The following is a 24,359-nucleotide window of genomic DNA, read 5'->3' on the forward strand; positions in this document are numbered from 1 at the left end:
AGAGGACTTTTTAGGTCAATATTTAGAGGGTCCAACAAGGGACGGTGCAGTGCTGGACCTAATTCTGGGGAATGAAGCCAGACAGGTGGCTGAGGTGGTGGTGGGGGAGCATTTTAGTGATAGTGACCACAACATAGTACAGTTTAAAACAAAAACAGAAACACCTGGAAAAACTCAGCAGGTCTGGCAGCATCGGCGGAGAGGAGAACAGTTAACGTTTCGAGTCCTCATGACCCTTCAACAGAACTAAGTAAAAATAGGAAAGGGGTGAAATATAAGCTGGTTTAAGGGGAGGTGGGGGGGTGGGGGGGGTGTTGTTGGGACAAGAAGCCAGTAATAGATGGAGATAACCACCTATTACTGGCTTCTTGTCCCAACAACCACGTTCCCCCCCACCGCACCCCCCCCCCGCCCCCAATCCCCCCGCCCTTAAACCAGCTTATATTTCACCCCTTTCCTATTTTTACTTAGTTCTGTTGTAGGGTCATGAGGACTCGAAATGTCAACTGTTCTCCTCTCCGCCGATGCTGCCAGACCTGCTGAGTTTTTCCAGGTATTTCTGTTTCTGTTCTGTTTCTGGTTTTGTTTTGCATTTCCAGCATCCGCAGTTCTTTGCTTTTATCTATGGTACAGTTTAAGCTTGTTATGGACAAAGAAATAGACAAGTTGCAAAAACATGTTTTGGATTGGGGGAGAGCAGATTTTAGTAAAATAGGGCAGGATCTGGCCAAGGTAGACTCGGAACAGCTACTTGTGGGAAAATCTACAGAAGAGCAGTGGAGGGGGGGGGGGTTCAAAAAGGAAATGGGGAGGATACAGGCTCAACATGTTCCCTCTAGGGTGATAGGAAGGAGTAACAAGCTCAGAGAACCATGGATGACTAGAGATATTCAGGATACAATGAGAAGGAAAAGAGAGACTTTTAGCAGGTACAAGGGAAGCAAATCAGCAGAGGCATTAGTTGAGTACAGAAAGTGCAGGGTAGAGCTCAAGAAAGCAATTAGGAGAGCAAAGAGGGGATATGAGAAAGCTATGGCTGGTAAAAGTTGGGAAAATCCCAAGATATTCTATAAGTATATCAATGGGAAGAGGATAACCAGGGAAAGAGTAGGGCCCATTAGGGACCAAGGGGGCAATCTATGGGTGGAGCCAGAGGATATTGGTAGAGTGTTAAACGAATACTTCACATCTGTCTTCACCCAAGAGAATGAGGATGAAGGGATGAAGGTATGAAACTCGGGGATAGAGACTGCGAGGTTCTTGAGCAAATTGCTATAGGGAGTGACAAGGTATTGGAGGTGTTGGCAGGCTTAGAAGTGGACAAATCTCCAGGTCCAGATGATTTGTGTCCCAGACTGCTGAGAGAGGCAAGGGAGGAGATTGCAGGGGCTCTGACCCAAATTTTTAATTCTTCTCTGGCCACGGGGGAGGTGCCAGAGGACTGGAGAACAGCTAATGTGGTTCTGCTATTTAAGGGTTGTAGAGATAAGCCAGGGAACTACAGGCCAGTGATTCTCACATCAGTGGTAGGGAAACCATTGGAGAAAATTCTGAAGGAAAGAATCTATCTCCACTTGTTGAGGCAAGGTTTGATCAGGGATAGTCAGCATGGCTTTGTCAGGGGGAGGTCATGCTTAACAAATTTGATTGAATTTTTTGAGGAGGTGACCAGGTGTGTGGATGAGGGTAGTGCAGTTGATGTAGTTTATATGGATTTCAGCAAAGCCTTTGACAAGCCCCCACGTGGGAGACTTATAAAGAAGGCAAATGCACACGGGATACAGGGTAATTTGACAAGGTGGATTCAAAATTGGCTTAGTTGTAGGAGACAGAGAGTGATGACAGAAGACTGCTTTAGTGACTGGAAGCCAGTGTCCAGTGGAGTACCACAGCGATCTGTGCTCGGTCCCCTATTATTTGTCATTTATATAAACGACATAGATGACTATGTGGGGGGTAGGATTAATACGTTTGCGGATGACACAAAGGGTGGTTAACAGTGAGGTTGAGTGTCTTGGGCTACAGGAAGATATAGTCGGGATTGTCAAATGGGTAGATAAGTGGCAGATGGAATTCAACCCTGAAAAGTGTGAGGTGATACACTTTGGAAGGAGTAATTTGACAAGGAAGTATTCAATGAATGGCATGACACTAGGAAGTTGTGAGGAACAAAGGGACCTTGACGTGTGTGGCCATAGATCTCTGAAGGTGGAGGGGCATTTTAATGAGGTGGTGAAAAAGGCATATCGGACACTTGCCTTTATCAATCGATGCATAGATTGCAAAATTAGGGAGGTCATGTTGGAGTTGTATAGAACCTTGGTGAGGCCACAGCTGGAGTACTTTGTGCAGTTCTGGTCGCCACATTATAAGGATGTGATTGCACTGGAGAGGGTGCAGAGGAGATTCACCAGGATGTTGCCTGGGATGAAACATTTAAGTTATGAAGAGAGGTTGGATAGACTTGGGTTGTTTTCATTGGAGCAGTGAAGACTGAGGGGCGACCTGATCGAGGTGTACAAGATTATGAGGGGCATAGACCGGGTGGATAGGGAGCAGCTGTTCCCCTCAGTTGAAGGGTCAGTCACAAGGGGACACAAATTCAAGGTGAGGGGTAGGAGGTTTAGGGGGGATGTGAGGAAAAACCTTTTTACCCAGAGGGTGGTGACGGTCTGGAATGTGCTGCCTGGGAGGGTGGTGGAGGCGGGTTGCCTCAATCCTTTAAAAAGTACCTGGATGAGAACTTGGCACGTCATAACATTCAAGGATATGGGCCAAGTGTTGATAAATGGGATTAGGTAGGTAGGTCAGGTGTTTCTCATGTGTCGGTGCAGACTCGATGGGCCAAAGGGCCTCTCCTGCACTGTGTGATTCTGTGATTCTGTAAATGACATGGCAATGTTAAAATCTAACAGAGTCTCCAAGGAATACAAAACAGTCATTCCATATCTGAGTTCACTGTCCTGTGTTCTGATCTGCATGGGCCTGGAACGCTGTTTGTCCTGTCAAATGGACTTCTAAATTTTGCACATGCTTAGACCCTCCTCTTCTCCTGTAAGTGCTCTCAAACAGCCCTGACAGCTCCCCTCACTCACACCCCAAGACATGGCAGCGCTACCCTCCCTGCTCTCACAGCTCCACCCCGCTCATAGGGAGCCCCATGGCAGGCTGTCCTTTAATTCCCTCTATGACAGTTGGTCACCCTGGGTAGAGTTTGTGGGTTTGGAAGGTGCTGTCAAAGGGTTCTTGGTGAATCCTCGATCCTTTCACGAGCGGGAACAGTCTCTCCCTATCTACTCTGTTCAGCCGCCTCATGAATTTGAATACCTCTACTAAATCTCCTCTCGGGCTTCCTGTTCTCCAGGGTAACCCCCTCCCATCTTCTCCAATCTTTCTTCATAACTGAAGTTCCTCATTCCTGGAAACATTCTTGTGTTTTTTTTTTTTGCACATTGTCCCACCCCTTCACATCCTTCCTAAAGTGTGGCACCCAGAACTGGTTGGACCAGTGTTTTATACAAGTTCAACATAACCTCCTTGCTCGAGTACTATTAATGTCCCTATTAATAAAACCCAGGATACCATATGCTTTAACTACACTCTCAACATGTCCTGCCACCTTCATTGACTTATACACATAAACACCCAGGCCCCTCTGCTCCTGCACCCTCTTTAGAATTGCGTCTCCATGTTCTTTCCCCAAATTGGTTGGGCCCCCACCCACCCAACCACCCAACCAAGAGAAATCTGCCCAGCAACAGGCACGTGACGGCATCGCGCCCACCCCCTCCCGGTGACGTCAGCGGGCGGGAGCCGGGAATCTCGCGCTGTGGGCGGGGCCTCCAGTTCTCGCGGGATTATGCAGATGAGCGGCGCCATGGCTCCCAGGGCGATGGGATAGCGGGAGGGAGACGGGCCACACAAGATGGCGGACGCTAAACAGAAGCGGAACGAGCAGCTGAAGCGCTGGCTGGGCTCCGAGACTGAGCTCGAGCCGCCAGTCCTCAAGAAGAAAAAAACCAAGGTCAAGTTCGACGATGGCGCCGTCTTCTTGGCCGCCTGCTCCAGCGGGGACACGGACGAGGTGAAGAAGCTTCTGGATCGCGGCTCGGACATTAACTACGCCAATGTGGATGGACTGACCGCCCTGCACCAGGTGAGGGAGCGAGGAGCGAGGAGCGAGGAGCGAGGGGGGGGGGTGGGGGGGGGGGGGGGCGGTGGCAGGAGACCGCGGACCGCCAGCAGGCCCGGGGAATCAGGCCGGGGGCCTTCTGCTCCATCACCGGGTAAACCACCCGTGGCTCGGGCGCCCTGGGGAGGCGGAGATTGGCCGCCTAAACCCCCCGCCCACCTCCCCAGTTCTCTCTTCCCCCCCCCCCCCCCCCACCCCCACCCCCACCCCCACCCCCCAGAGATCTCCCCCCCCCAGAGATCTCCCCCCCCCACCCCTACCCCCCAGAGATCTCCCCCACCCCTACACCCCAAGAGATCTCCCCCCCCCCACCCCTACCCCCCAAGAGATCTCCCCCCCCCCCCACCCCCACCCCCACCCCCCCAGAGATCTCCCCCCCCCCACCCCTAACCCCCAAGAGATCTCCCCCCCCACCCCCACCCCCCCAGAGATCTCCCCCCCCCACCCCCACCCCCCCAGAGATCTCCCCCCCCAGAGATCTCCCCCACCCCACCCCTACCCCCCAAGAGATCTCCCCCCCCCCACCCCCACCCCCCCCAGAGATCTCCCCCCCCCAGAGATCTCCCCACCCCTACCCCCCAAGAGATCTCCCCCCCCCACCCCTACCCCCCCAGAGATCTACCCCCCCCACCCCTACCCCCCCAGAGATCTCCCCCCCCACCCCTACCCCCCCAGAGATCTACCCCCCCCCAGAGATCTCCCCCACCCCTACACCCCAAGAGATCTCCCCCCCACCCCAACCCCTCCAGAGATCTCCCCCCAACCCCTACCCCCCCAGAGATCTCCCCCCCCACCCCTACCCCCCCAGAGATCTCCCCCCCCACCCCTACCCCCCCAGAGATCTCCCCCCCCACCCCTACCCCCCCAGAGATCTCCCCCCCCCACCCCTACCCCCCAAGAGATCTACCCCCCCAGAGATCTCCCCCACCCCTACACCCCAAGAGATCTCCCCCCCACCCCAACCCCTCCAGAGATCTCCCCCCAACCCCTACCCCCCCAGAGATCTCCACCCCTACCCCCCCAGAGATCTCCCCACCCCACCCCTACCCCCCCAGAAATCTCCCCCCCACCCCTACCCCCCCAGAGATCTACCCCCCCACCCCTACCCCCCCAAGAGATCTACCCCCCCAAGAGATCTCCCCCCCACCCCAACCCCTCCAGAGATCTCCCCCCAACCCCTACCCCCCCAGAGATCTCCCCCCCCACCCCCTACTCCCCCAGAGATCTCCCCCCCACCCCTACCCCCCCCAGAGATCTCCCCCCCCACCCCTACCCCCCCAGAGATCTCCCCCCCCCACCCCTACCCCCCCATAGATCTCCCCCCCCACCCCTACCCCCCCAGAGATCTCCCCCCCCACCCCTACCCCCCCAGAGATCTCCCCTCCACCCCTACCCCCCCCCAGAGATCTCCCCCCCACCCCTACCCCCCCCCCAGAGATCTACCCCCCCCCCACCCCCCCAGAGATCTACCCCCCCAGAGATCTACCCCCCCAGAGATCTCCCCCCCACCCCTACCCCCCAAGAGATCTCCCCCCCACCCCTACCCATCCAGAGATCTCCAACCCCTAACCCCAGAGATTTCCCCCCCCCACCCCTACCTCCCCAGAGATCTCCCCCCCCACCCCTACCTCCCCAGAGATCTCCCCCCCCACCCCTACCTCCCCAGAGATCTCCCCCCCATCCCTACCTCCCCAGAGATCCCCCCAAGTTCTCTTCTCCCCCCTCCTCCCTAGTTCTCTCTCCCCCCCCACCTCTACCTCCCACCCCTACCCCTATTTCCCCAGAGATTTCCCCCCCTACCCCTACCTCCCCAGTTCTCTTCCCTCCCACCCTCCTTCTCAGTTCTCTCTCCCCCCCCCACGGGTGCCAGGCCCACTACTCCCCTCCCCCTGGGCCCCCTCTTCCCTCCTCTTGGGCCCGCTCCTCTTCCTCCTCCCGGCCTTCCCTTCCCTCCAGACTCACTTCCCCGTAACCTTCCTCCCCCGGGCCCCTCCGCCCAACCCCTGTGGGCCCCTGGCCCCTTTCTCCCCCCTCAGTACTATCCCCCTGCTCACCCCCCCCCCCCCCCCTCAATCTCCCCCTCACCTCCCCTGGGCCCCAGCCCCTTCTCCCCACCACCAACCTTCCATGATCCCACAACCCCTCCCCAGCCCCCTCTCTCAATCCCCCACTCTCTGCTCTGCTCACCCCCCGCACTTGTCTCTCGGGGGAGATGTTAAATTTGCTTTGGGTGAACGCAATGAGTGAGGCTCAGCTCTCCAAGGTGGAAGCTGATTTCTTGTTGGTCACCTTGCCATCAGCTGGGCAAGAGCAATGTCTCTGAATGGAAAATGCCATCTTTTGCATCAGGGTGGGCCTTGGGAATGATGCATTGGCACTGCAAATTGAGATTGAGGAGGGAGTTTGTGGCATTTATGGATATTACAGTTAAGATTTGGGTAGTTGAGCATCCCATGATCTCCCATTCTAGTTGTCAGAGCTTGCATGCCAACATCACTGCCACAACGGAGGCTGAAAGCTGGGCATTTCAAAGCTGCTGTGCTGAATTTGGGGTGAACAGAGTCAGAAAGCTGAAAGTTCCCAGTCTGAGCGACGGACTCCTTCAACCACAGCTCAAACCATCTTGTTTGCACTACAAAATAGGCTTATGAACTTGCAGCTTTTGTCTGATCTTAAAGTTTGCATTGCTTAAGAGTTTGAGGCTTTCTTGGGTTGTGAAGACTGTTAAAACCTGTCAGTAAAGGATACATTATTGCATTAATTTGTTTCAGAGTAGATTGCCGCAGCAATTTGTAATGTCACAGTTTCTGACGAAAATGCTGTGATGGAGCTTTTTATTTCCCCTGTGAAATTGCACTTACTTGAGCTGTATTGAAATTGTGCAAATGGATCTCGTGCACTCTGCTGTGTTTCTGATGTCTACCATAGCTTGTCAGTTTGTTTTAGACTGTGGTAAAGGCTGTTCGATATGTGGTAGCTTTGCTATCTCTAAAGGATGATTTTAAATGTTAGATTTGTCCATGATGCTGAGAAATAAGCACTGAACAAATGAAAAGTCCTGTTCTGACAAGGGATTGCTCAACAATCTTAAGGTGTTTCAATGATGCAAAATGTGGCAGAAAAGCTGGAATGTTTTGTAACTTGTCAGAGCTCTGAGATCAGCCGACAGCCTTGGAATCTCACTAACTTTCATAGTGTTTCAGATGTGTGCATTCGTCTTTTGTTGCTGACAGCAGTTGTCATTGTGTTCCTTGTGATCAAAGTTCATGCAAGTATTGACTTTGTGATCTCATCACAGGTACATTGAAAAATGTGCTTCATTTTATTTGTATGCTGAATGCTCACACTATTATTCCATGGTTAGTCATAGATAAAATTGGTTAGTGTTAATTAAGTTAAGGGCCAGGCATGTTTCATCTATTAACCTGGTTATGTAACATATAGCTTATACGCTTGTGCAGAATTTGAAGTTTTATAAGTTCCTAATCTTGTGACTGAATGTTCCAAGGCGCCTAATGTTAAAAATGTGTTGGACTTTCAAAACCAAATTGCCTGTATATTGTTCTACAGCAGTCTTTTGTACCTGACATTCCAATGTGACAGCAGGTGTAGAACAGAGAGTAGCTCTTATCACGGAACACCAGTTCCATATGTATGTAAAAATATACTAAGCATTTCCTTTTAAAGGTAAATGAAGCTTATAGTATAGGGCAATGAGATTCATAATATACACTGCATGGTGCCTGTTCTGATGATATCAGATGGGCGGATGCATTCCACCCTGTCATGCTTTGCAGTGTGCATTCCTGAAATGACAGACAATGGTCTAGGAGTGGATGCATTCTTTAACTGCCAGGCTTGAAATGACCTCTGATTGAGGATGCACGTTTTGTTGAAAAGTAGAAATGATAAGAAAGTACAAGAAGTTTCTGGTTTACTTCCATGTTAGAAATATCTAGTTGTAACTTACTGAAGTTCAAATGTATAGTTTGGGGGCAGATCTGTGAAATCATATTGTTTTGACTATTTCCTCGCAGCAAGAAATTATGACAGCAAATCTAATACAACGTCTTCTGTATTTCAATTCAATATTAGCCTTTCGGAAGAGTGCAATAAATCTAGCTTTGACCATCTATGCTATAGGGACATTTTGTTAGATATAGAGGTCTTTACTTTTAAATTTGAGAGGGGATTACGTTCCTGGTTAAACTTAGCTACCTTGCAATGGACTGAATTTCAAGGTTTCTGAACATTAGACACCACCATCGGTCATTGGCAATTCCTTGTGTCATGGATGAAACTTCCTGCGGATGGTTGGGTTGAGGTGAGGCGTCACTGTTGGCCAAGGGTTCACAGATGGCATATGAGCCCTGTGCTAACCTTACAGGTTCTCCCACATTGACGATATCCGTTGCCGGTTGGTAGAAGTGCTGACGGATTGTTGACTTGAGCAGCTGCCTTCCCTCTCTGTCTCTCTCGTTATTTTCTCTTAGTGGCTGCTGTTGTTGATTGTAAGATCTTGACACAATTTTTTTTAATGAATTGTCAGTTTGGTTGCATTTGGGTATCTGCTTCCCATGTGTCGATGCTAATTGAGCAGATCGTCATAGAGGCTTTAAGATTGTCCTTGAAATGTTTCCTTTGGTCCTGTGAACAGGTTCTGTGGCGTGGCTGAGCAGAGCACCTTTTTGGGTAGCCCGGAGTCAGGAATTCAGATAATATGTCCTATTCATCTCAGCTGAGAGATTATCACAGCCTTAATATTTGCTATGTCTGTGTCTCGGATGCTTATGTATGTTTTTTGTCCTCCCACTTGACTTGCACTAGCCAAAGAATTGATGTTTTTGAGGGCTTTGATTTGGTGTCTATAAGTTGTCCAAGCTTCAGCATTGTAGAGAAATTTGGGGAGAACCATTACCCAATAGGCTTTAGTGTTGGATTTGATATGATTCTCAAAGTACACAATCTAGCATAGGCTGAGCTAGCACGTTGAAGAGGAACACCACGAAATTTAGCATCAGCTTTTTGGACTAGGTAGGTTTCACAATATGGAAAGCCAGGGACGTTTTCCAATCCTTCATATACTTTGCTGTGGATTGTCTCCTCTTGTTTGAGCACAATTTTGTGTTCTTAAAAAATTCTTGAGGTATTTGATGAAAAGAGATGCTGTGGAAGATTTTCATCTTGCACTCGTCAGCGCAGATGCAAAGATGCCAAGTTTCAAAGGGAGCAACAATTTATACTGCATGAGAAAAGGATGCTGACTGGTTGGTAAGTCGGCCCTGATTGGTCGAGATGTTGCCATAGCAAATGCACCAGGACGTTATTGTCCTCATGCTTTGTTTATTCAAAAAAGGTGCAATGTCTGGACATATTCCTTTTACCTGCAGAGAACAGGTCCCTGCATATGAATATATGCAGCTTCTAGCAAACATAAGTGAGTTGCGTTGCGAGGCTGGCTGATTAACTTAAATTGGTTGTTAGTGTAATTAGCACACTCGGGATTGTTCAGCAAATACTGCCCATTCGCGGAATTAAATCTAATGTCAACATTATGTTCTGAGCTTTACAAGCACAAATTGGTTGAGTACAGTCAGTATTCTGCCCATTGCAAACAGCCGAAGGGACGTGCTGTTTGATATGATCCGCCAGTTGTTAGTACATATGACCACTGTAACTGGCATCACACTGACACTGAGATTCATGGACCACATTGTTCATTTATGTGGTAGGCAGAATGCCTTTTTTGGCTTGGAGGCAGCATCCTGTTAGTGAAAGCACCAGCACTACACACAGCCGACTTGCCAACCAATCTGTACCTATTTCTCATGCAGTATAATGTGTTGTTCCCTTGAAATTTGGCATTCCTGTGCCTGTCCTGATGAGTGCAACATGAAAAGCTTCATGATGTCTCTTTTTTCAGTAATACCAAAGCTCTATACCATCAAGTGATCATTTGATAGTTCGGAAAATGGGATTAAACGCACCATAATCAAAACATTCAAGCGGGTTTGCCATTTCCATGACATTTCCAAGTTACAGTTATTTATTAGATGAAATAATTCAATTAGATTATGGAGTAGCTGTAGCACCATTGGATGACACTGATTTCTTAGTGGAAAACTAATTTTTTGTCTTACCAAATGAATTTCAAAGCTTCATTTGAGCTGCCCAATTTTGATTATGGTGTGCATTAACACAAGACCGGCAGAAGCAAAAAATGCAGTAAGTCCCAGAGGTTTAATAGCTGGCGTTTGATTCCCAGAGCGCTGCACAAGTGCAGGTAAATGGTGGTGTCTATCTTGGAAGACAAATGAATAGTTTCCAAAAATACCAGTTTTGAAATTTTAGTGTGCAATCATGGTGTATTTTTTACCCATGCTTTACAGAGCTACGTAATTGATCTTCACAGTCTTGAGCAGTATGGTAAGTCGACAAGTTATACAGACACAAGCTCTAAAAGATACACCGCCCACCTTGGAGCAGCTGGTGGTGGTCAGCAAATACCCCTGCCACTTTTCACATTCCAAAGACGCATTTAATAAAAAGGTTTGCATACTAGGTTGTCTGGACTGATATCTCAGTGACCATTTCCAACCAGGGGAAGTGCTATCACGGTGAGCCAAATGTCACACTCAGCCTATGTCTTTGTTTCTTTTTATCTCTCCTCCCCCTCCCAGCTTAATATTCTGTAATGAGCCTCTGAGGAATAAATGACAACACTTACTGCATTTGTGTTGGAGGATCACTGTCACGTGGCGTTAGGATAAAGGCCAAAGTTTTCTGACTTGGACATGACTAAACTTCAGAATGATGTTCCTTTTGATTTATTTCGATCAGTTTTGATTCTCGCAAGCACTAAGTATGATTAGGTCACTAGTTGGCTAAGTACATGTTGTGTACCACAGGCTGTCAGCTGCTTGCCTTGTGCTTAAAGCCATAAAAATGATGCAAACAAGAAGACTTGCATTTATGTGACTCTCTCTAGTCCCCAATTTTCTAATACTTCCCCAAGCACTTAATAATGAATTAGCCATGTTTGAATTGCAGCCGCTATTATGATGAACACAACAGCTAATTTGCACGTAGCAAGATCTCATAAACTGATGATATGCAAGATCAGTTGATTATTTTGGTTATAATACTAGATCCTGCAGCAGAACTTGGCTAAATTGTCATTTGTTGGATGTGTAAATGTATGCTCAAACTGGAAGTTAGTAGTAAAGCAGAACTTGGCAAAAACCAGATCGTTACAGAGTTGAACTCTCCCTTTCAAAAGTGGGTTTCACTTCTGTTTTCATTGTGATAAGTGCTAAGTTTTGCCCCAGCTAATTCCTGTCTCTGGAAACTGCTTACATTCCGTCAAATACATTTTGTCTATTTCTAAACATTGACAGTTTTTTTGTTTAGGGAGTGGGGGTGTGGAGCAGGGGCAATGCAATGCCTTAGACGGAGATACAGGAAAGTTGCTGGTGCTCAGCTCTTGGAAACCAATGTTTGATACCTTTAAGTCTCAAGAATTTGAGAACCTTTAATTCTAAGGTTTATACTCAGCAAGATGTTACTACACACTCTTAAGCCATTGTTGCGTTCTGTAGAAAAAAATGTTGACTGTGTTCAGGGTTTAGGTTGTCATCCATGGCTAACTGGATAGCCCACATCTGACATAAGGGAAAGCAAAATACTGCGGATGCTGGAAATCTGAAACAAAAACAGAAAATGCGCCCAAGGGCCCAAACACTCCTTTCAGGTGAAGCAACGCTTCACTTGCACCTCCTTCAATTTGGTCTACTGCAATCGCTGTTTCCAATGCGGTGGTCTCTACATTGGAGAGACCAAATGCAAACTGGGTGACTGCCTTGCAGAACACCTTTGGTCTGTCTGCAAGCCTAACCCAGACCTTCCTGTTGCTTGCCATTTTAACATACCACCCTGCTCTCATGCCCACATGTCCATCCTTGGTGTGTTGCAATGTTCCAGTGAAGCCTAATGCAAACTGGAGGAACAGCACCCCATCTTCTGATTAGGTGTTTTACAGCCTTCCGGACTTAACATTAAGTTCAACAACTTCAGACCATGGATTCTCCTCTATCCTCACTCCCTTTTTTCTACATTTTTATTTTTATTCATTGCTTTATCCCCTTTTCATTCCCCCTTCTATCCCATTTCCTATCCTTTGTTTCCCCATCACACCTGAGTTCTCCCCCCCTTCCGCAAAAGGGCCTTGTCACTTGTTCCATGTTCTTTCACAAAATGCTTACCCTTGTTCTGCTGTTATCTCAGTCTGCTTTCTTACCTTTATGGCACCATTATCACCATTTTTTAGCCCTTACTGCTGCCATTAACACTCCCCTTGTCCTTTAGTTCATGACATGTTTGTCAATCTCTCCTTTATCCCCACCTATCGCTGGTCTTCTATCCAGCTTCACCTGCTCCATCCCGCCTTCAACAGTATAAATGTAATCACATTTCCACATCTTTAGCTCTGAAGAAGCGTCATACAGACTTCAAATGTTTACTCTGTTTCTCTCTCCACAGGTGCTGCTAGACCTGCTGAGTTTTTCCAATATTTTCTATTTTTGTTTCTGAGTTAGGGGTTTTGAGTTAAAGTCCCACTCCAGAGACTTGGAACAGATAAATCAAGGCTGACCCTCCTGTGCACTACTGAGGTGAGCACACTGTCAGAGGTGCCATAATTCAGATAAATAGCTAAACTGAGACCCTCCTCAGGCGTATGCCCCTGGAGTTTGGAAGAATGAGAGATGATCTCATTGAAACCTACAAAATTCTGAGGGGGCTTGATAGGGTAGACGTCAAGACATTTTTCCACTGGTTGGGGAGTCCAAAACAAGGCGGCACAGTCTCATGATAACAGCCAATAATTTAAGACTGAAATGAGGAGAAATTGCTTCACTCAAAGGGTTATGAATCTTTGAAATTCTCTTCCCAGAGGGTTGTGGATACACCATTGTTGATTATGTTTAAGGCTGGGACAGATGGATTTTTGGTGTGCCAGGGATATGGGGAATTGGGGAGGTGGTGGTGGTGTTGGTGGTTTGGGGGCGGGGGGGGTTGCGGGTGTGCAAAACTGAGCTGAAACCCACCATCAGCTGTGATTGTATTGAATGGTGGAGCAGGCTCGACAAGCTATGTGGTCTGCTGTCCCTGTTTCTTGCATCTTGGTGATGTTAAAGAACCAATGTTACGTCGTCAAAGAAATGAAGGGAGAGTTCCCTAACATCCTGGGCCAATATTTATCCTTCAACCAACGTTGCAGAACTGGATAATCTGAGCATTATCACACTTTTGTGGGAGTTTGCTGAGTGCAAATTTGCTGTCTCATTTCCTAAATGACAACAGTGACTTCACTTCAAAAGTACTTCTTTTTACTGCCAAGTGCCTCTGGATGCTCTAAAGTCATGAAAGGTGCTATAAAGATGCAAATCTTTTCTTGAATATTTTTGCTACCAAACATACAGTGAAGCCAAGTTTGGAAGGACAGAATGCTGCAATATAGAAATTGGGCTGTTCAACTCATCACTTCTGTACCAGTCAGGGCTACTTGAATGACATGATTTTGGTTGTGGGCTTGCTTAGTAACGTAATGTGATGTTTTCTGAGTGTTCAAATAACACAAAATATTTGAAAACATTATGGTTGATCCGAAGGGTGCTTTTTTGAAGTGAACAGTCATTTTCTTCTTACAAACTTATGAGTTAGGAGAAGGCCATTCAGCCCCTCAAGCCTGCTCCACGGTTCAAAAAGATGATGGCTGATTTGATTATGGCCCCCGCTCCAACTTCCTTCCTTCCCCCATAACGTTTGACTCCCTTGCAATTGGGAATTTCTCTTAGTTGTAAAAATATTCAATGACCTTGCCTCCATCACTCTTTGGGACAGTATTCCATGGACCTGTGACCCTCAGAGAAAAATTTCTCCTCAGACCAGCCATAAATGGAAGACTCATTTTTAAACCATGTGGCCTTATTCTAGTCTCTCCCATAAGTGGAAACATCCTCGCAACATCCATCCTGTCAAGTCCCCTCAGAACTTTACATGTTTCAATAAGGTCGCTTCTTATTCTTCCGAACTCTGATAGATGTAGGCCCAACCTGACCAAGCTTTTGTCATAGGGTAGTGCCCTCATTCCAGGAATGAGTTTGCATGAACCTTCTCTGAACTGCTAATGTCAATATATTCTCCCTTAAACAAGGAGACCAAAACTCTGTACACTCCTCCAGACTACTTGGTGGTTTATCCTATACCCTATACAACTGTAGCAAAATATCCTTACTTTTATATGCTATTCCCCTTGCAATAAACAACATCATTTTTTTATTCATTCATGGAATGTAGGTGTTGCTGGCTAGGCCAGCATTTATTGCCCACCCCTAGTTGTCCTTGTTCAGAGGGCATTTAAGAGTCAGCTGAAGTCCAGATTTTTATTTGCTGCGGTGGGATTCGAACCTAGGTCACCAGAGCATTACACTGGGTCGCTGGATTGCCAGCCCAGTGACAATGCCACTTTGCTATTGCTTCCTCCTTTGCCTTCCTAATCACTTGCTGTACCTGTATACGAACTCTGATTCATGTACCAGGACGCCTAGATACCTCTACCTCAAGTTCTGCAATCTCTCCCCTTTTAAATAATGTGCTGCTTTTTTATTCTTCTTGTCAGAGGGCAAGTTCACATTTTCACACATTATGCTCCATCTGCCAAATTTTTGTCCACTCACTTAACCTATCAATTTCATTTCCCTTTGCAGACTCCTTATGTCCTCTTCACAACTTAATTTCCTACCTGCCTGTCTTTGTGTCATTGGCAAATTTGGCAACCATACGTTTGGTCCCTTCATCCACGTCATTAACGTTCTCCTTGCATTTGATGGGTTACGTTTCCTAGTGTTTGAAACCTTTAACAAACCAAAATTGATGTAGACCCACAAAAATTCTGACATGTGGCATGAGAGCAGAATGTGAGGGCTGGCTGCATGTGGCCACGCTGCTCTGTGGTGGTCCCCACAGTGAAGTACAGTAGGCCTGAAGCTTGACATGGGCCAGCCAGATCTGCAGGAGAGAAGGCACATAGATGTTGCAGGTACATTACATATATGAAGTTTAATTTCATTCAGATTTGTGTTTAAATGCTGTGTGTAGTTTGGTGCTTGAATTTTAAATAGGACTTAATTATGGGGCAGTAAAAACTTAAACCAAAATCTAATTACTTTGTTTTAAATGGTCTGCACAATGCTGTAAGTTGCATTTAACAAATCTTTAGATGGCAGTGGATATTTTTATTCCTGAACAGCATTTGAAACAAAATCTTTCATAACTTGACCACTTTTTTCAAATGTATAGAGGAAATTTTTTTTATTGCAGATGGTTTAGTTGTCTACTAACTGAAAATGGAACAGAAAATCTATGTATATTGATAAATTAAAATTTTAAAACTGTATGAGGATTTAAACTGTGATCCAGAATTTTAGCTAGGAGAAAATGTACTTCAGTTTCAACATGGAATGTGTGCTTGGGTTTGATAGTTAATTTGATTTAAGTTTGTTTTGAAGAATGGTGCTTAGTATGTACAAAATTCAAAGGTGCCGCTGACTTGCCTTTTTTAGGGTATAAGACAGTGCATTTGTGCCACCATTGAATCTGCATGATTACATTTGTTCTAGACCTGCATTTTTCTTCAAAGAACAGTCTTGTACCTTGGCTACACACTTAAGGGAAGAATATAGCAAAAGGGATGATTGGTATGTTTATCTGCTTGTTGGATTTAATATAGTTAACACACAGTTGTGGAAATGGGGAAATAATTAGCACACAAAGCAACCAAACCTTGTTTTGTTGTGAAATAATCTATGAAGCACACCAGTTAGCAGGTTCTAAGTAAGTATATATAGTCCATTGTCCTTAAGAGCAGTTTTAAGGCGAGTTTACATTTCTGCAAAATGGTAGGAGTTCTGTTTCTGAGTGAGGAATTTGTGTGCTTGATCACCTTGTACATCATGTACCCCTTTTATATCTCATGTCTGAGGTGAAATCAGAATTTTTATGTCCCTGACTAAACTCTAAATTTCGTGTTTTAACCTGACTTTGTTAACCCCTTCAGTTTTCAAGCAATTACTATTAACTCTTTTGAATCACAGATCCCCAGCTATCTTAACAAGACTGATTTGCATAAATTAATAGATGTTTCTCAGTTGATATTTCAGAAGATATCACCATTTGCACATTTGTGCCCATCATACAAAAAATTTGAGATAGTGAATCATGCAAATCTTTCACATCAAAGGAGGTTGGTGTTGTTGAGTGAAGGACACAAGCTTTGAATGTTTTAAATGAAATTAGAAATTCAACCTTGGCTGCGCAGCACTTTAATCAGCATACCTGGTGCCATAATATCCTTGTAGCTTTGCATTGTTAAAATTTATGTTGCTTTGTATTTCCTCATTGTAGTAAGCTCATCTGGCATAGTTGGCTACTTATTTTCAGCCTCCTATCTGGGCAGAAGTAGAGGAGCTGATTCTTGCAGGCTAGCGGAGTCACTTAAAGAACTGACTGCAGGTTGTAGACTTCATGAAGAGGTACTTCACCATCATGATCAGGACCTCTGGTTTATGGTGACAGATATGGGATTTCCTGGAATGTTTGTGTTGAGATTCTGTCAGTCCAATCACTTTCTTTTGTCAAAACTGCATATTGATAGCTTTACTATGGTGACATTTGATCTCTTTGGGATGTAACTGATTTTAGTACTGAGTAATTTTATTTCCTGATATCAGCTTTGTTGGATGGACAGGGCTCAGGTGTTTCAGCCCTGGAAAAGCTTGTAATGTATGCAGCATTTACTATTATTCCATAGAACTCAGTTGCAAGTTGTTTTCATGTTACCACTGTTTAATTTGGAGTTCAGGAGAACCGTGGCTGTGAACCCGCAACCGATGTTTGCACTGTTGTATCTGGCTCTGTTATTCTGGTAGTTGACTCTGTGATCCACAACGCTGGGGTTTCTGTTTTTGGGACACGGTACACTCATTTGCCGCCACTAATCTCTCAGTATCCAAATTTATCAGTGTGAATATAAAAGCAGGTCAGGCTAATTATCTGAAGCTTGATTGCCTGATTTAGAGTGGGCAGGGTGGGATGGAAATAAATAGATCAGAATTAAATTGGGAATTGTGATGCCAGTGGTCTTATCTTGGTGAGCAGACGTATTAGGCTTTCAGCCTCTGCTCGGGTAGCACTTTCATCTCTCAGTTAAAAGGTCATGGGTTCAAGCCCTACACCAGAGACTTGAGCACTTGATCAAAGCTGACACTTAAGTACAGCATTGAGAGAGTGCTGCATTGTCAGAAATTCTGTCTTATCAGATCAGTCAATAAACCATGGCTCCGTGTACCTTCTCAGCTGGATGTCGAGGATCCAACAGCACTATTTGAAGAGCAGAAGAGGGACTCTGACTCCTTGGTCAATACATCATTAAAATATTAGCTGGTCATTAATTTGCATTTGTTTCTTCAGCCATCAGCAAAAGTGCACCATGTATAGCTAACTCATCCTCAACAGGTTTGATTTACTGCATGCCCATCATCTTAGGCAGATGCCAGCAATGACGACGAGTAATTAATTTACTGTGCAAGTTGGCTCCTGCCGTTTCCTGCATTATAACAGTGTCTACACTTCAAAAAGTAGTTAATTGGCTGTGAAGTGCTTAGGGACCCCTCAAGAACTCAAAGTTGTATTTAAATGCATGTTTGTTCTTCTAAAATGCTTATGCGTTTGGGAAAACAGGCTCCGGACCCCTTATCTGGTGCCTCAAAATCCAGAAGGACCCAAAATCTGGCTACATTCTAAGCTGGTGCCCTGGGTAGTAATTTGAAATTGGTACGCAGAGTACTACTTTGAACTGCTGCTTTGTTTGATGGCGCTACCAATTCCTGCTTGGTTCAAACACTGCTCCTTATGCATACAAGTGTGTCTCTGTAATTTCAGTCTTTCTTGGCCCTGTTTTTTTTTCAAAATCATGTAGAAAAGACTGGCAGGAAGTCCTGTGGCTGGCGGGAGTGCCAAGACGATTTGTTGCTGAGTATTAGGCAGATAGTGGACTTAGTAATATGTGAGAGAAGGATGCCTCAGTGAAAAGATTGAGTGAAGGATATGGTGGTGTTACATCGACCATTTATGATTTGAAGAAGCAAAAGGAGAAGTTACTAAAACAAAAACAGAAGAGTCATACGGGCTTGAAACTTTAACTCTGGTTTTTTTCTCTACACATGCTGTTAGACCTGAGTTTTTGCAGCATTTTCTGTTTTTGTTTCAGATTTCCAGCATCCACAGTATTTTGCTTTTATCTTAGCGAGAAGTTACTTAAATTTGATACTGACAGTGATGTTCCAAAATTAATGGACATTAGGAAAACACTCGATCAGTCAAAGACTGTCCGTGTAGACAGTGTTACTAGAGTGGATCAGGCAGTGTTGAAGCAAAAAATATCCATTGGATTGCTTCATTGTTATGGCCCAAGCAAAAGTGCTCCACGACTAGTTAGGTCTAACAACACCATGTGAATACTCATCGGGATGGGACTACAGATATATGAAATGCCATGCAGTATGTCTGCTGAAAGTTTGCAGCAAAAAAGCTTCAGCTGACCATGAAGCTGCAGAGGCATGCTTGAATGAAGGCTCCACAATAATGTTGGAAGAAGGTTTAACAGCATAGGAAGTGTGCAACGCTGATGAGACCTTGTCATATTGGAGGTATGTTCCCAGGAAAACCTTGGTAACAATGGATGAGTCTGCACCAACAGGATTCAGAGATTCTAAAGGTGGCACAATATACTCGGATGTTCAAGTGTGCACTACCTGTGGCCAACACCAGAACAATGGGATTATTTGAGTACAAGCCAAGGGTGGCACCAATGACCTTTTCTAAAGCTAATTGGAGTCAAATTACAGGTATGCAGCTACACACAGGTATAAATTGCTTGTTATTGGCAAAAGCCAGAATCCTCTGGCTTTCAGGGGGGAATCAGGGTTTTTCCTGCTGTTTATAAGGCCACTAAGCATCTATGGATGACGAGACAAATTTTCCTTGACTGGTACGAAAGCTATTTTTTCCCTGAAGCCAGGGCTCATTGTCGGTGCCTGACTCTTCCTGGGGACTGCAAAATTGTGTTACTCCTTGTTGCATGCCCTGATGTAGAACTCCTCATCAAAGACACTGTTTTCGGAGCTTATTTGCCCCGCAACCGTATGTCCCTCATCAGCCCATGGGCCAAGGCATTCTGTGAGCATTCAAGACCAGGTACAAGGCTGAATTCCTGTTTGAAGATTGTTTGAATATTGACAATGATGCTCTGGTTCACCTCCAGCTCTTAGACAGTGAAATATGTGACATAGTCATGAATAAGAATAAAGAGAATGAGAGTGATGATGATGGCAATGAAATTGGTGTGTTTGATGAACAGGAAAAGTGCCTATTGACAGGTGCATAAGCATTATGGAGGAATTAATTCATGGGAGGAGCAGAAGAGCCTAATTACAGAGCAGCATATAATGTGGGTCTGCAAGATAGAAGAGGTGTTCCTGAAAGAAAAGCCTAAATATTTGAAATAACATAAGCTGCAGGACATGTTTAAAAGAATTCTGACAAAGCATCAACCTTCAACTTGGACTGACAAGTGGCAAGTAGCATTTGCGTCCCACAAGTGCCAGGCAATGACCATCTCCAACAAGGGAGAATTTAACCATCACCCCTTGATATTCAATGGCATTGCCATCATTGAATCCCCCACTATCAATATCCTGGGGGTTAGCATTGACCAGAAACTGAACTGGACTAGCTATATAAATAACGTGGCTAAAAGACCAGGTCAGAGGCTCAGAATCCTGCAGTGAGTAACTCACCACCTGACTCCCCAAAGCCTGCCTACCATTCACAAGGCTCAAGTCAGGAGTGTGATGAAATACTCTCCACTTGCCTGGATGAGTGCAGCTCCAACAACACTCAAGGAGCTCATCTAGGACAAAGCAGCCCATCTAGAAGGACAAGGGCAGCAGATACATGGGAACGTCACCACTGGAGGTTCCTCTTCAAGTCACTCACAATCCTGACGTGGAAATATATCACCATTCTTGCACTGTCGCTGGGTCAGAATCCTGGAACACTCTCCCTAACAGCACTGTGGGTGCACCTACACCATAGGGCCTGCAGCTGTTCAAGAAAGCAGCTCATCACCACCTTAAGGACAGTCAGGGATGAGCAGTAAATGCTGGCCTAGTCAGTGATGCTCACATCCCATGAATGAATTAAAAAAAATCTGACAGGCCTTCATTTGGAAGTGGGGAGATGGATGGTTTGATAAATAAACCCTTTTTATTCTTTATTTTTCATACTTGTTTTGTGTGTTTTAAGTACATTGCACATGCTAGGCTGAGGACCCAAAATCCCCAAATCCGTCACATGTCCGGTTCCCATCTCCCCAGCTACGGGGTCCAATACCTGTATGCTTCTTTATGATTACATTAGTTAATTAGGATTCCCTGGGGCTGAAGTTGAAACATTTTCTCCATCTGTAAAATTGGTTCATACATGAGATTCAAGACTGAAGTTTAAAGCCATGTTCTACTAATTTACTTATTTCTCCAGTTGCTGTTAAGTTTTGCAGAAGGATGTACTTACTAGTAGAGCAAAATGATAAAGAGCAGGCCATTCGAAACATTTCATTTGAACAGGACAAGCAAGCAAAAGAGAAATACAGGTGGAAATAGGACCAAGTTGCCTGGGATTCAAAGACTAGATTGCCTCAACTCCAGACACATGACCAAAGGGTCAAAGATTTGAAACACCTATATTAAACATCATTGGTAGGGTGCACACTTTGAGTTCAGAGTCATAAGCTTCATGCTCAGTTTTCCTGGGCGTGCTTTTTGTCTGCGTGTCCCATTTGTAAATTGTTACTTCAACATTTCTCATTCAGTTTTGCTATGCTAATTGCTACCATGTCACAGGCTCTAACCATTGGCCAGCTCTCTGGAGTGAGATTCTCTGGCCTGTTCGCCCCACAATTCTTGCCAGTTTATATATCAAAAACTCTCATTCTGTGGGCAATACCAAGGAAAATTTACTATTTCGTGGGGAGCAAGGAATCATACCTATGTTTTTAAAATGTGCTGCCATCTGTCCTCTTTACAAATGTTAATTGGTCAGATTTTGTTCAAATTTGTAACAATTGTCAATTTTTTCTTATTTTATTGGTATATATTATCTAAAAGTTAAATTTTTATGGCATCAAGACTGTGCATTAGGAACAATGTGCAAGTTTGTAACCTCTGCAGCCTTGTCATCCAAAACTGCTGCCTGAACCCTAACTTAGTCCAACTCACTCATCACCCCTGTGCTCACTGATCCACATTGGCTGCCAGTTAAGCGATGCCTTGATTTTAACATTTTCATCCTTGCTTTCATATCCCTCCATGGCCTTGCCCTTTCTTATCTATAATTTGCTTCTCAGGTATCTGCGCTTCTCTAATTCTGCCCTGATTTTGATTGCTCCACCATTGTCTTCAGCTGCCAGGGCACAAAACTCTGGAATTCCATCTCTAAACCTCTCTGCCTCCCTACCTCACTTTGAGATCACTTAAAATCTGCCTCTGACAAAGCTTTAGGTTATCTGCAGTAATGTGCCTCAGTATCAAATGTTGTTCCTGTAAAGTTCTTTGGGACTTTGGTAATGACTAAATATAAGTTGTTACACATTATTATCTCCGATAGATGATGACATCAGAATCAGATGACTTTGTGATAAAATGATGTAGTTTATGGAATTTTGTAGGCCAGTCTGAGAGGAAGCGAAAGAGATGAGTTGATATAATGCTAGTCCTGTGTGCTATATCAGAATTGAAGTGAAGCATCAAAGGATATGCAAGTTGAGGGGAAGGGCGAGGAGTGGAGTTCCCTAGAGCATGGAGTTCATTTTGGCTGATAAAGATCAGGGAGGGGCAAGAGTAGTTAGCCATAGGAAGAGGATTTGTAAATGCTACAACTATGTTCTGAAGTTTAGTACTAAATAAGTATAGGTTATACATTTGTCATTTGTGCATGCTGCATTTGGCTCCTTGTCTTCGGTGTCCAGTTTTGAAATTCACCTAAGACTGTTTTCTAAAATACTGTTTTTCCATAGCTTGCCTGTTTCCATTTAAAGGTTTGACCTACTTAAAATTTCAGAAATTCCACAGCAAAAGATTTCAGTCAAGTTTTGCAAAGCATAATCTCAATGACTTTAGAATATTGAAATGTGAACTAAACTCGCATGTGCTTGTAGATTGTGCTGAAATGTATCTACAAGTATTTGTGTCTCGTGTGAGGACTTGAGTTCTCATTATGGTATGCTTTGAAAATCCTTCACCTTCTACATACGTCCCTAGAAGATATAGAATATAGATTCAAGGTTACAAAATTGCAGTGGGATGCATACTATGTCTGTTTTAAATTTTGTGAATTGACTTCTTATGGTCTCCAATAAATTGCATGCATGCCTTTGAGACCTGAAACAAAATCAGTTCAGTTTGAAATAGATGTTAGCTGTTCGATTTTAAAAAAAGATGCTTGTATTTGTTTCAAATGCTGACTTATCCCACAGTCCCCACATATTTTTATAATGTCTCACTGAGCTGCAAAATAAGTCATCTCATTCTGATGTCCATGATGAACTTAATTTGATTTTGACGTAGAACTCCAAGGTTTCCAAATGACTGTGTTGTATAAATGTTTCGTTTATGGTTGTAAACGATATGTTGCTTTCAAAACAAATCACAAAAACGACTTGGTTTAATAGCTGATCGGTTACTTGTGTAAAGCCTTATATGGGTAGTTTATTTCGAATCTGTTTACGTCATGTAAGTCTGTAATTAAACTATGTAACCTTTCCAAGAACGGTAGTTTTATGATGGGAAGTGCTACTGACAGAGCTAGCTGTGCTGTGGACTTTGACCTGCGCCTATGCAAAGCAAAAAAAAAAAAACTCAAACACAAACAAGTGCTGGAAAAACTCAACAAGTCTGACAGCACCTGTGGACAGAGTTAACGTTTCGAGTCCGTATGAATCTTCACAACTAAAGCAAAGTGAAAATGGTGAAATATTTACTGTTTGGAGCGGGGTGGGGTAGGGGGAAAGAGATCGAAATAGGCTAAAAAGTGGGAATAAAACAATGAATAAACATGGAAATGAATTTTAAAAATAATAAAAGGTGGGAAAACAATATATGAAAATTAAAAAGTAAATATTTGAAAAAATGGGATCAAAAAAGGGGTGAGGATGGAGGAAAGAGTTCATGGTCTGAAGTTGTTGAACTCAGTATTCAGTCCAGAAGGCTGTAAAGTGCCTAGTCGGAGGATGAGGTGCTGTTCCTCCAGTTTGCATTGAGCTTCACTGAAACATAGCAGCAGGCCAAGGACGGACATATGGGCATGAGAGCAGGATGGTGTGTTGAAATGGAAGCAACAGGAAGGTCTGGGTCATGTGGACAGACTGAACGTGTTCATGCTTGAGTTGGTGGAAATGGCAGAAGATGATCCTTTGAATGCGGAGGCTGGTGGGGTGAAAAGTGAGGACAAGGGGGACCTTATCATGCTTCTGGGAAGGAGAGGAAGGTGTGAGGGCAGAGGGTGTGGGAGATGAGTCAGACACGGTTGAGGGCCCTGCCAACCACCCTGGGTGGGAAACTTTGGTTAAGGAAGAAGGAAGATATGTCAGAAGCACTGTTTTGGAAAGTGGCATCATCAGAACAAATGTGACAGAGGCGAAGGAACTGAGAGAACGGGACGGAGTCCTTGCAGGAAGCAGGGTATGAGGTGTTGTAGTCGAGGTAGCTGTGGGAGTCGGTAGGCTTGTAGTGCATATTGGTGGACAGTCATTCACAATAAATTGAGACAGAGGTCAAGGAAGGGAAAAGAAGTGTCAAGATGGGCCATGTGAAAGTGATGGAAGGGTGGAAATTGGAAGCAAAATTAATACATTTTTCCAGTTTCAGACAAGAACATGAAGCGGCACTGAAACAGTCATTGATGTACTGGAGAAAGAGTTGTAGGAGGGGGGGGCCTAAGTAGGACTAGAACAAGGAATGTTCCACATACCCCATAAAGATGCAGGCATAACTGG

The 24,359-nt window shown here is 44.9% G+C and overlaps 1 protein-coding gene across 8 annotated transcripts in view; it reads left to right on the plus strand.

Moving 5' to 3' along the window:
- Positions 1 to 3,875: 3,875 nt before the first annotated feature.
- ppp1r12a (protein phosphatase 1, regulatory subunit 12A) overlaps positions 3,876 to 24,359 on the plus strand; it is a 190,804-nt gene continuing 170,320 nt past the window's right edge. For all 8 annotated transcript variants that reach the window (XM_041215819.1, XM_041215821.1, XM_041215820.1 and 5 more), the window contains exon 1: positions 3,876 to 4,156. In XM_041215819.1, coding sequence (XP_041071753.1) covers positions 3,926 to 4,156 — 231 coding nt within the window. In that variant the 5' untranslated portion in view covers positions 3,876 to 3,925. The remainder of the gene's footprint in view (positions 4,157 to 24,359) is intronic.

This window comes from Carcharodon carcharias, chromosome 21 (genome assembly GCF_017639515.1).
Source record: "Carcharodon carcharias isolate sCarCar2 chromosome 21, sCarCar2.pri, whole genome shotgun sequence".
Classification (NCBI taxonomy): domain Eukaryota; kingdom Metazoa; phylum Chordata; class Chondrichthyes; order Lamniformes; family Lamnidae; genus Carcharodon; species Carcharodon carcharias.